We start from the raw sequence: 13,574 nt of genomic DNA, 5'->3' as shown, positions 1-13,574 counted from the left end.
TTGACTCATTTATATTACGGACAATCTGAGTGAATGTGGAGCTATGAGGTGACATATAGATATAACGTTTCGGAAATGCTGTAAAACCCTTTAATCTAAAATAGGGGTTATCATGTAGATGTTAAATAAAGTGGCCTAAGAATGGACCTTTGAGGAACTCCACAATTCATTTTTGTTCACCCAGATTTACAATTATGAAATGCCACAAAGAAATCCCTGTCTGCCAAATTAAATCTGAACCAAATTAGATTTGTAGTTTGTAAGTGAGTTCATAAACTCTCTTTTTCATTATATTTCCCAGAGCAGTAGATTGGAAAAGGCCGGAAACAAACGTTTTACTCTTTACTGTTCCAGGGGCAAATGTAAAAACCCATCGATTTGCTAATTTAGTGACCCATCATGATAACCACTTCCAAGTAAAAACATTTACTACATTGAGGTACTTGTTGTGCTCTGTTTTCAGGCTTTTTACAATTATACCAGGTGAATATTATTAGCTTTTCTCTACTGTGTGTAAGGAAAGCTTAAAGAGGTATGTATCTATTATTATATAATTGCTCTTAAGCCCAGAACCATATATGTATATATGTAACAACCAATAATGAATAATGTATTATTCTAATGACTTAATCATCTGAAGATAGTGCGAAGTCGGCAACGTTAAAATATTTTTTTAACAGATGATAATTCAACTTGATAATGGTGTTATTTTAGATTCAGATACAGAATCAACAGCATACATGTCTGTTAGTTTTCTATTACTCTACTACTATTACTTTTCCATGTACTGTATCTGGTTAATGTTTTGTTTTGTTTTTTTCTTCCACTGCTATTATTTTGAACACAAGTATGAGTAAATCTAGCACAGGTAAAATCTGCTACGGTAAAAAAATGTTATGTTCCTTCCCCGAGAAAAAAGCCAAACATGACCAAATGACTCCAAACTTCTTTTTTTTTTTAGCTTTTGCACCTTCTCTGGGTTGTTTTTGTCTCCATGTTTTATCCAATTAAATAACCAAAACAATTCCTCGTGATAAGACTGAAAGGTTAGTCGACCAATCAGGCGTTTTATGTCTTCTTAATAGGCAGTTTATGGTTGATGTTTAGACGATTTATCCAATCATACGTCAGCGCAGAAAATGTTGGCCAATAGCAATGCGAGAAGGAAGTGGGTTGACCTGTTGGAATGAGCCAATCGTTACGCGCCTCAGTGTGACGCATTCTCCCATCAGCTGTTTTTGTTTTTCTCCTAGAACACTGGAAGTTAATAACAGCATAATAACAGGATTCCTGACTGGCTACGGCGAAACATCTCATTCGGCAGGTGACGGCGTTGACCTTTGATCTTGTTTCGGCTCGGCAGAACTCTTCCTCTGGGAAATGAGCGCTTCCCGAACCGCTATCTGAGCCCGGACATTCCTTTCCCTCAAGAGTGCGAGCGTGGCGCTTGGAGTCTGGACGCCGAGGAGGAGCAGCGGGCTCCGGCGGGGATCGGCCCGAGCCAAAGGCCTTCAACCTCGGACAGCGAGACGACAGAGGTTCCGGCGGCTCGGATGGAGACCCAAGAGGCGGTATCGGAGGGCCCCGGACCGCACCGCCACTTCATCTGCGCCTCGTTCAACCAGGACACCACGTAAGCGACCTGCGGGCCGAGCCGAGCCGAGCCGATCCGGGCCGAGCCGGGCCCAGGGTGAACTCCTTCATGTACCTGGTTGTTGCATAACGATTTCCAGCCGTATTCCCAGATAACGGTTTATTAGTTTTGTTGACATAAACCCAAACAGTGACACAGAGAGCAAACAGAACAAATCTACAGGGTTTTTTTAATCGAAACATCAGAACTTGAAGATAAAGTGGAGGTGAAGTGGGCCACTATGTTAATCTTCAGGGCCTGTTGCACATCAAAGTAGTGAATTTATGATCGAACCACGCTGACCATAACATCAACAATCCGGATTAACAAATTGAGGGACACATATATGTTAGAAACATGGATAAATATGTTTCTTAAGCATTTTTGCTTTGTTTTCTGAATGTTAATGAAGAAATAAGAGGCAGCCCAGGGTTGTTGAAGTTCTTAAGAATAATTGCACTTCAGCCCAGAACCACTTCAGAGTTCTGGTACTCTTTCCAGTCCAAAAAAAATATCCAGTACAAAAGACATATACATATATTTTGGATGCCGAGGATTTATTGTTTTTCTCTTTTCTCTCTTTGTACTGAATAGAGCACCAACATATATTCAAAAACGCCATGGATCAGTGCCAGGGTAGGTTTATTATGTCCCCCAACATGCAGCCAATAGCTCCATGTTTCCCCCCCAAAATGTACTGTAACTTCCTAAGATTCAAACACTTGAATATAAGCAACTCACCTGATGTCATCCTATCAGTTTTATAAAAACTACAATACTTAGAAAAAACAAAGAAGGGAAGAATCGGGGCGTCCTTGTCTACTGCAGGCTCTTTCTAACATAGCTCAGCTTAAACAGCTGAAACCAGAAGATTACTAGATTACTTACAGCAAATAAAAAGACACATGCATATTTTTTTGTATCACTGTCTGAAGTTAAATCAGACCAAACCTCTCTCGATTTAGGTCAGCCAGAATGAGCAAAAAGTATTTCTATTTGACAAATTTTAGAAAACGTAGGGAGAACTACGTTTTCTCGTTTTTTTACGTTTTTTTTTTTTTTACAGATTTTCTGAATTCATAAGTTTTCAGACATTTGGTCAGCAACAGGAACTATTGTGTTCTTTACAGATGAAAGCCTAGTTAAAGAATGATGCTGCCACCACCGTGTTTATCTGTAGGATCGGTGCGATCCATCTTCTTGAAGATTTTTGTTCTTTTTTGCAAAATAATTCTTTAACGTAACAACCGGGGAGATGGTTGTATTTCATACTGTAGGTTGTTATCATGAAGTTCCTTCTCTTGATGACAATGTGTGTGTGTGACAGTGAGCAGCTCTGCCTGTGTGTGTGTGTGTTTTGATTTCAGCTCTCTGTCTGTGGGCACGAAGACGGGATACCGACTCTTCTCCGTCACAGCTGTGGACAAACTGGACTGTATCCATGAGGGAGGTACGGAGCAGGCACTTCCCATGCTAACCTCACCACCAAACAAAAACTCCTGAAACAAAGAGGATTCATTGTTGCAGAACATGCAACTTTGTATTCATATTTATCACAGAAGCAGTCTGTTGCTGCATTATTCTGCTAATCAAAGCGCTGCCTAAGTGGTTTTTTGAGCCCTCATCAGACGGGCTGTATCATGACTTCTCCACCACAGATGTCTCCAGAAGCGACCGTCAATTAATCGCACGACAAATTAAAACCAGCTAATCATTTCCATTTGCATAATTTATTGTTGTTTTCCCTCTTTTCTCTCTTTATAACTAAAACTGGAAGCCAAAGGTTTTCAGTTTGGTTTTTTGGTCCCTTTTTTTTTTTTTTTTTTGAAGGAACATTTTGTTTACAGACTTCATAATTCCTTTTATTTGTTGTTTCTTTTGTTTTGCCTTTTCATTTTGGATATTTTCAATGTCTTCCAGCTTTAGTGTTAAATGTTTATTAGAATTTAAATTTGATTGATCTTTGCTATTGTGCACTTATTATTATTATTATTATTATGCCATTAACATTATGTTACTTGGAAATTGTCTCAAAACAACATTATTGTTTATGACAATATCTGTTATCATGACAGGTCTAATTGTAAAAATGGTGTAAATGCCCCCATCAAATGATGTACAGTAAAAATTACATATTTTAATCAATACTTTTGTTTATTTACAATCACTTTACCAGACAATCAATTGAAGAGAGAAAAGGGAAGGAAAACAATAAGTTAAATAGCAACAATAGGAGCAAATAATTCTTAACAACCAACTAAGCACTAAATCAACAGTTTTGTTTGCAAATGAACTGCATAAATTGTTTCATATGGATGATTTCTTTTGTTACTGTTCAAATTGAAAATTTGTTAAATTCTGCAATATGTGGCCTAAATTTGTCTTAGTCTCATCATCTGATGAGCATCGATTGCTGCAGGAATCTGTGACACTGGACAGTTATGGTAGAGTGACTGGTGCTTCAAAATCTCCAGGAACAGAAAAAAGTCCCCAGATTTGTTACTTTTAAAAAAACAAAAAAAAGTCACCGCCCAACAAAGTCAGCAATAAAGTCTCAAAGTTGGATACAGTCCTTTCCCTCGTCCTGACCACAACCACCCCCTCCATCCCCCCTGCCACTCATCCCCACACTTGGCCACGGCCCACTGTGTCTCTTGGCACCGCCCACTTCGTAAAAGTTTTTCAACATTTGACTGTGGGCGGAGTTCCCTTGAGATGAGCTAAGACTCTAATTTTAATCAAATTTACTCTCTATTTTTTTTCAAAAAGAAACGTTTAAATGCTAGTTTTTAAAGATGCAGTATGTAACTTTTATTAAAATAAAAATATTCCAAGTGTATTTGTTAAAACTGTCACCATATTGTTTCAGATAATGAGACAGATAATCTGAGTAGAACAATTTCCTCCCTCAGCTTCTGTTGCCGTCAGAAGAAACACACCAGTCCCGAGTCGCCCCGATCAAAAACAACCAATCAGAGACAGGAGGAGGGGCTTAGTGCTGTCAGTCAATTTCATGTCATCGCTGCTAAATGTGTTAATGGGGAAACAACTCAGCCTTACTGGAAACCCTTTTGTCCGCCTTCATCGGTGGCCATGCTAACTAGCTTTAGCATTCACAAGGCTGCTTTCGTCTCTGTTTCCTCTCTCTTAGTGGAGTGCCCAGATGTCTACATCGTGGAGCGACTGTTCTCCAGCAGCCTGGTGGTGGTGGTCAGTCTCTCCATGCCCCGTCGAATGAACGTCTACCACTTCAAGAAGGGGACGGAAATCTGCAACTACAGCTACTCCAACAACATCCTGTCGGTGAAGCTGAACAGACAGGTGAGAACGGGAATGCGGATCTTTCCGGTTGTGTCCGGCTGCGTTGCCGTGCTGATCTCCTGGTCTGTCGACTTCAGCGACTCGTGGTGTGCCTGGAGGAGTCCATCTACATCCACAACATCAGAGACATGAAACTCCTCAAGACCCTGCTCAACACGCCGGTCAACCCAACAGGTACACGCCTGCTACCGGGTCATTTCACTGAAAATAACACTGCATTAGCAAATGGACCAGAGGCTCAAAATGTTTGCGCAAAATTATAAACTCCAAACTTGCTTGTGCACATGAATCAGTTAAAAGAAGATTTATTATGGATAACTAAATGTTTGTACCATCTCTCTAGCTTCTAATGTAGTTATATTAGACAGATATTTAGTGGGTAATCTCTAGTGGGGTGTTTTAAAGTTGGTTCCATCAAAACTAAAGACTCCAATTGGAGTCGATTTTAAATAAAGCATCCAGAAACTGGATTCTCCAGTTTGTCCATTTTCTTTGCATACAAATGAATGGGAATTGGTTCAGGCGGAACAATTTCTCACAAAATTAGTGTTTTAGCCAGGAGAGCAGCTGCAGCTCACTGTGACATGGTAAGCAAGTCATCTGATGATATGGGTGCAAAAACTCAACGTTCGCAGAGACATCCCTGTTTTGGTTCTTTGAAATACATTACAGAGTTTTCATTTACAACACGGGCATCCAAAGTGGGACACAAGGGCCATTTACAGCCGTTTGGGTGATTCTGTTCAGAATGGAGCAAATCTGCCCTGCAGACATTGACTGTTGATGCAGATGAACACTTTATTTTCAGGGTCAGATTTTCCAAAAAAAAATCTTATTCCAAAATGTTAGGTCCAACACAAAGTTTTTGTTTTCTATTAACAATGTTAATGTTAAACTGGAATTCGACTAACCAGGACAGAAACATAATCCCAATGAAAGAGTTCAAGTTGAAATTTGACTCCACTGGTATAAAACTGTATAATGCTCCCTCTGCTCACCTGTAGGTCTGTGTGCGCTGTCCGTTAACCATGGCAACTCCTACCTGGCTTACCCAGGCAGCGCCACCATTGGAGAGATCACGGTCTATGACGCCAATAACCTGGTGAGCATTGGGGTTGGCGTGGTGAACCCCAGTCTGAGAGTGAATGCTTGTCACTAGAAAGCCTTTGTTTTAACACTGTTAGAGCACGGTGACCCTGATCCAGGCCCACGACAGCCCGCTGGCGGCCCTGACGTTCAACGCCTCCGGCACAAAGCTGGCCAGCGCATCTGAGAAGGCGAGGGCGTGAAAACGACAAAACCCTGCTTTTGTTGTTTTCAGTAACAGGGACCGTGAACTACTTCTTCTTTTCTGTAGGGTACTGTTATCAGAGTTTTCAGCATCCCAGAGGGTCAGAAGTTGTTTGAATTTCGTCGGGGGATGAAAAGGTTTGTGTTTTTATGTGGTTTTAATATTCTGTGCTGCTGCGATTGTGGACTGGGATGAAGAGAATCGTCTTAGTAGTGGAAAAACTACCGGCTCAGCAAAGTACTTTTTGTGGAGTTGGCTTGTAGAGGATGCCAACAGGCTAACAGCACATCAGCACCTGGATGTGTTTCCATTATAAATATACGCAAAATCTTGACAATATTCTGCTAATATATATTAAAAAAACACAATTTTGCAATTGCAGTGTCTCCTTTAAATAAGAAATGGAATCAAAATCACATGTGAATAAGTTGGTTCACGCAACAAGTTGTTACAAAAACACGCCATGTCATCTTCCTCCATAAACTTCCTGTCTTCTTCTTCTTTGTAGTTTGTGCCAGTGGTAACATCCGGTTGTTGATCATGTGACTCGTGTGATGTGAAAAAGGTGTTTCCATTGGAGATTTGAAAAATAAACCAATTTTGATATGACCCCAAAAAAACACACACCTCATTCTCATGCCAAAACTTTTTATTTAAAAATTGGAGTTTTCTTGAGGTTGCCGAGTTTCAATTAAGCAAATTTATTTGCGAAATGTTAAATTGCGCAATTTTATGGTCAACGGAAACGCAGCTTCTGTCAGGCGAGAGGAATCATGAGTTCCATCTACACTCAGAGGTTGGAATTTTTCAGTTCTTGTTCAAGAACTAGATCGAGTGTGATTCTGTACTTTTTTCCAGTACCATGCTACATGCACCAATGCTTCACAAACTGCTACATCTGTAAATAATAATTTTTTTTAAAAAGGAATTTTGAAGTTAGCGTTGGCTAACTCTGAACACACTCTCAAATCAAATTTCTTCTCTTTTCCTGAGATGATTTTCTTACTATAAGAACGTTATGTTAGCAACGTATATTCTCTTTTGAAAAATGCATAATTGCATCTTAATTTAGTGTTTTCTCGTTGATGTTCTGTTTCAGATACGTTAGCATCAGCTCTTTGTCGTTCAGCGCAGACGCTCAGTTCCTGTGCGCTTCCAGCAACACTGAGACTGTTCACATCTTCAAACTGGAACAACACAGCCCCAGGTAAACACCGTTTCCCTTTATGTTTGAGTCACCGATTAGAAGCTCTGGGTCATAAATGCTTGAATGTCTCAGTCGAGGTCCGCAGGCCTTCGCTAGAGGTAATGTTATTTGTACATCGAGGCTTTCCCTCGTTTATTTAACAACTTCCTGGTCTGGTTTATTTAGAGCAGCTTTAGCCTCTGCTCAGATTTCCTCTTTACAAACCTGCAGACGATGCTACAAAATATGTAGAGAAACATCAACTTTTACAAGGCCTTTATTCACTACTCAACAAGTGTTACATTTATTTAGCGTAGCATAGCTTTGGATTTTAGTTAGCCATGAGTTCTGCGGCGGTAAATTTTACTGTCAGATAATATATTCTGATTTTATTAGCAGATAAGACAATTTTTCATCACAATCCCCTCCTTTGATGATAAGAAAATACACAATGTTGCCTTAATCATATCAAATGTTGTTTTATCCCCACAGTTTTTCAGTTTTTTTTACAGAAGTAAGGCTGAAAATGGGCTGCTGGACAAACTTTGGTCTTTTTCTACTCAGAAACTTTTCCATAGCTAGCTTGCTACGCTAGCTTGAGGAGCAAATCAGCTTGCTCAATTTGACTGGCAGTCAATCAGAAAACGAGCATCAAAAATAATATTTATATCAATCATTTGAACGTATACTTTATATTTTAAAAAGAAAGGACTGAAGAAGAAAAGATTATGATTAAAAAATATTTTCTTTTTTCCCCCCTCATCTTCTCTAACTTTCTGAGGCTCCCAAATGGCTCCCTACTGATCCACCCAGCGGGCCCCGGACCCCACTTTGAAAAACTGACTGAAAACATTGGAAACACAAAATCATCTGGATAATCAGCCCTGACATAAAGCTTTTCAGTGAGCTGGCTTTAAAGAGACAGACATTTTTAGCATCACAGTCTAACTGTCAGAAAGCTCTTTAGCTATTTGCAGATTAGAGACACATGCTGTGTATTACAAGACAATACGCAGCATGGAATATCTGCTTCATGTCAGGCACACATTGTACTGAGTACACACCAATCAGGTCCAGTACAAGCCAGCTGTCTGCCCCCATTTTGGCACCTGGCTGCAGTTACAATGCAGACAAACAGACCTTTAACCTACTTCACCTGCTTTCTCCAGGTCGCTTCAACATGCCGTGCTGACCTAGCCAAAGTAACTGTCATGAAATGTGTCAAGAACAGGACATGGAGCATGGACAGAGGTTCAGGCAGCAGAACGGAAAAATACAGCAAAGGAACAAAGAAAAAACCAGGAGCTCAATACAGAGGCAGAGGTGGAACTAAACAGAGGAGATGTGGAACAGCTGTGGCTGGAACAGCAGGGGAGCTGAGGGAGGAAGATTTAACTAAAACTATAGGGTTTACAACCCAAAATGGAAAAGGCCTGATGTCCATCTAAGAGAAATAAATTCAGAATTTAAGAAACAGAACAGAAACAAAGGAATAAGCTAGTATGGCAACACCTTAGTGACAATAATGAACACAGAGAGATGAACCAAATATTAGCAAGATCTAACAGCACAGAAATGATCAAAACCCCAAAGGAAACTAAAACCCAAACACCCAATGATCATAACAATAACTTCTTATTATGTACATGTGAGAATCTCCAAAATATGACTGTTTTCGTAACCTTGTCAGGTTTACTCAAAACAAAATGTTTGTCTGAATATCTGTAAATATGTGACAAAGTATCACAAGTCTTAGTTATTTTTTTTAAATAACTAATTGAAAGATATTGAAATAATCCATAAATCATAATTCTACATATTGATCCCTGAACCTTTGTCTTTAAAAAACTAAAGGAGTAAAACCATAACTACAGTGTAACCGCAGCTATTTTAACTGTTGTGTAAGCTAGCATATATTACCTGGCACATTTTCCAAAGATTGGTTTGAACAACTTTTGGGTCATTTATAAAAACTAGAAATAGTAAAAAAAAAAAAAATAATAATAATAATAAATAATAATTTAATTAAAAGTGGCTTGACATCATGACATTTCCCAGGTTTTCTACCGATGGCAGACATTTTTCTTTTTCTGGAACGACCCAGTGACAAATTTATTATCAGAGGAAAGCAAACAGAAGTCTTAAAAGTCTTTTATTCATCTCAGTTTTGATTATCGGAGGCTTTCAGTGTTGCAACAACAAATGTAGAATCATGTTTTTGCAGCATTAAAATTAGCTTTCTTTTTAATGTCACTGCTGATTTTGTTGCCACCTACTGGTATGGCCAGTGGTGTAAGGATAAAAGAAAAAGTAATTTAAATATTTATCCTGAACCCTCATGTTCCCTCCAGTCAAGATGAGGAATCTCCAACATGGTCGACATATGTGGGGAAGATGTTCACAGCAGCCAGCACCTACCTACCCACCCATGTGTCTGACATGATGCACCAGGACCGCGCCTTCGCCACCGTACGGCTCAACATGTTCGGCCTGAAGAACATCTGTGCCCTGGCCACGTAAGAAATCAGCTCCGCAAAGTTTTTTAAGTTGGTTTTTAGTTTTCATATAAAAGGGTTGTACCTATGACAGCGTATTGGGGTAATTGTAGACAGAAAAAAAAAAAAAGAAATAGTACATTTCTGCCAAAAAATGTTCTGGAAAAACAGGAAAGTTCTGTGACAAAAAGTCAAACAATCTCGAATTTTAAAACTCAGAAGTTTCCAAGTTTTTTAGAGGAAAGTTCTGAAATTAATCTAAACATTGTTTAGTCTCTATTGGTGGAAAATTTACTTCCCTTTTTTTTCTATGTGCAATGGCCCTAATGCATTCATTTCTGACCTCAGGAAGGAGAACATTTCCAAGTTTTGAAATTACCAATAGATAAAAATATTCTTTTTCACGACCTCAGAAAACTTCCAGGTTTTTTCCAGAAAATTCTAGAGATTAACCAAAAAATTGTGTTTTTTTTTTGGTTTTTTTTGCATTTTTGACTTTTTCAGCTTTTTATGAAAAAAATTCTAAAATTTTCAGAAAAAAAATTTCAAATATTTCTGGAAAATATTTGAAATTAAAAAAAAAACAATTGTCAGAAACGTAGTCCTTTTTTTCCATCCACAATACGCAGTCGAATGTAGCTAAATAGATCTGTTTACACTTTATCTTTGTTTCAGGATTCAGAAGCTTCCACGGCTGCTAGTTGCATCCTCAGAGGGTTACCTCTATGTCTACAATGTAGATCCGCAGGACGGAGGCGAGTGTGTCCTTGTTCAAAAACACAGGTGTGTTCATGTTACCAGAAATATTTACGCTGTCAAAACGACTAAAAAATGATACAATGTTCATGTTTCCATGTTGTCCCCTCTGCTCTGCTCCTTCAGACTCTTTGAATCAGGAGAGGAGCAGGAGGAGGAGAAAGAAGAGGAGAACCAAGAGGACGGCCCCCAGCAACCTGCCGGCCAATCATATGCTGCCACTGTGGCTCTTCCTTCCACGCCTCCTTCCTCCACCACACTCATGGGTAACTTGTTGTTGAGTTAGAAATGTCTTTCAATACTAAATATGTATAATCCATTTTTTGTTTACGGGGTTTTTTCCACGTTTTAAGAAAGTGTGGTAGTGGCCGATATTTACTGTGTTTTAAAACGTCTTACAATGTTTCTACAGTTTGAAACACATTTTAGAGTAAACGTGTTTCATTTACTCTAAAATGTAAATTGCACATTTACATTTTAGAGTTGGTATTGGAGTTGGTGACTCAAACTCTAACTCGTTTAGAGTTAGAGTTTGAATTCTAATGCCAATACCTTACAGGACCAAAGTGGAATTTTATGCAGAGATTTGTTGGGATTTTAAAAAAAAGTTTATTATATATATATATATATATATATCAGCATGAAATATCTACAGTGGATATGAGAGAATAAAACCACTGGGAAGATTATTAGATGTGCAGACGGGCAAAATAAAAGAGCCAAACTTATTAGGGGTGCACCAATAAATCGTCCCCAATTTCCTTTACTTTTGGGAGATCAGTGATTGAGTGATACTTAAATGTGAAGCCGATATTATCGACCGATTTCATCTTCCTTAGCAAAGGTCTAAAAATCGGCCACTGTCCACTTTCTCCTACTTTCATGTCAGTCAAACCACTGCCCAGAGGTTTGACTGACATGCGCCTCATCAGGTCATGTCTGCATGTTTGCAGTTAACAATAGTCGCCCCACTGTCAACAACTCAGCGACTTTCTTAATATATTTAGCAACATTTCAGCTAAAAACACTGGTATCGGCCAAAATCGGCAGGTCAGGCTCTTTAAAGATTGGTAATCGGTAATCGTCCAGAAAACTGCAATTGGTGCACCCCTAAAATTTCAGAGTTTTTTTTCCTTTGGATTGTTGATCAGAAAACACCTCTCTCTTCTCTCTCTCCCTCCGAGGCTACTCTGAAGACGGCGGAGCCCAGAGAGGGGAAGTCATCCCTGAGCATGAATTTGCAGAGAGCCCAATCTGTCTGGATGACGAGGACGAGTTTCCTCCAGTCGGCAACCAGAGTAATTAATCCACCGTTTCTCCAACATCCCCACCATGCTCCCGCACAAAAGAAAAAAGATTTACAGAACATCTACAGTACTAGTTCAAACAGAAAGAATGGTCTGATGACTAAGAGACTCTGCAACCTTCCTCAAAGCTCACCGTTGACCTTGGATACCATGTTAGAGGATTACTTTGTGCTTGTTCCTGTGTTCATCTCATTCTGTAAGAAAGAAGCATTAGGACATCTCTCATTAGGAAAACACCTCCTGATTTCTGTTTTTTCAATCAGTACAATGCCATAACCAGCAGTGTTAAATATTTGTGAACAGTAAGAGACCTTGGCAGAGAAGTAACATTATCATTGTAGCTAATTCCGTTGAAGAATGCAGACAGTCTCATTAAGAAACTTAGCGATTGTTTCCCCCATTTTAATTTCAATGTTTTTTCTCTGAATATTGCACTTTATTCTTAACTCAGAGGTTACACTTTAAGAAAAATAGTCCGATATTTCATGTGTTCTTCAGGAGGGATGCTGGAAGTTTGTATTTGGTATTAAGTGTAGCCCTTTTTATGCAGCTTTAACTCTAAGAAAAATCATGTGGTGACTGTTTACCAGTGCTGCATGTCACTTTAAACCTGAAGGCATAAAAAGATTTTGAGCAGACTTTACGGTGCCTGACTCTGGCAGTGTTCAGGTGAGAGGTTGGGTTCGACTCATTCACACCTCTTGAACTTTTTCACATTTTGTCATTTTACAGATGTAACTCGTGAATATGGTTTGATATAAACAGTGGGGTGTCCAAGAGGGCAGGTTTCCTTTTATCTAATCATCAACCCTAATCAATGATCCTGCCCCTGGTGAAGAAAAACTCTCAGGATGATGCTGCCACCACCATGTTTCACAGTGTGTGTGGTGTGCTTAAGACTAGTTGGCGTCACACACGTCTGCACCGTGTCCCCTACAGGGCTTGTGGTAAACAGTGAATCGGACTATCGGTGGCCTTCATCTATTTGTTTTTTATTCTTTGTAGTTGTAACTGAAATATGTTTAATTACGTTACTGCTGACCCATCTGAGCTACTCTTGTCAGATTTTATCTCTAGAAAAAACGTGTCATTTTCTCATCTCTTCACAACTATTCCCTACATGTAGTCACTCTATTCCAGTGGTGGCCACACTTTCGCTAATGCGCTAATGGTTTAGCTAATTTTCCACTCAGTGCTTTAGCACTGAATGAATGCTAACTTTGAGTATGTTTAGCGCACCTAGCTTCCCCTAAACTGCAATAACAACTCTGACCCTGTTTAGGGCAATTTACTATGATGTAACGTGTCATGGTGGGTATCAACATGGTGGAAGCTAGCTCGCTCTATAGCGTTAGCTTCTGCTAAATACCATGTTGGTATAGCGCTTTAGCCTTAGTGTTTATGATTAATGCTTTAGGGTTAGTGCAGCTAACGTTTTAGCTAGCGGCGCCCACCACTGCTCTTTTCCTTTAAACACATTGAAGTGACAAGATGTGATTTCAAGGGGTGTGAATAGTTTTGCGAGGCGCCGTAACTGTGTTGTAGTAATTAAAAACAGCTGAGCCTGACATGCCACATGTCAGGA

The 13,574-nt window shown here is 39.4% G+C and overlaps 2 protein-coding genes across 2 annotated transcripts in view; one reads left to right on the top strand and one right to left on the bottom strand.

Annotated features, from left to right (window-relative positions):
* Positions 1–1,214: 1,214 nt before the first annotated feature.
* LOC116727053 (WD repeat domain phosphoinositide-interacting protein 1) lies at positions 1,215–13,537 on the top strand. The gene is made up of 12 exons (XM_032574127.1): positions 1,215–1,633; positions 3,001–3,083; positions 4,785–4,954; positions 5,032–5,128; positions 5,959–6,056; positions 6,139–6,231; positions 6,312–6,382; positions 7,345–7,452; positions 9,783–9,947; positions 10,602–10,709; positions 10,809–10,948; positions 11,867–13,537. The coding sequence occupies exons 1-12, from the start codon at positions 1,554–1,556 to the stop codon at positions 11,986–11,988; spliced, it is 1,335 nt and encodes a 444-aa protein (XP_032430018.1). The 5' UTR covers positions 1,215–1,553; the 3' UTR covers positions 11,989–13,537.
* arsg (arylsulfatase G) overlaps positions 3,045–13,574 on the bottom strand; it is a 28,226-nt gene continuing 17,696 nt past the window's right edge. The window contains exon 12 of the mRNA XM_032574123.1: positions 3,045–3,132. The gene's annotated coding sequence lies outside the window, so the exon portion shown is untranslated. The remainder of the gene's footprint in view (positions 3,133–13,574) is intronic.

The sequence above is a fragment of the Xiphophorus hellerii genome, chromosome 10, assembly GCF_003331165.1.
Source record: "Xiphophorus hellerii strain 12219 chromosome 10, Xiphophorus_hellerii-4.1, whole genome shotgun sequence".
Classification (NCBI taxonomy): Eukaryota; Metazoa; Chordata; class Actinopteri; order Cyprinodontiformes; family Poeciliidae; genus Xiphophorus; species Xiphophorus hellerii.
This window is presented reverse-complemented; position numbering and strand designations above follow the sequence as displayed.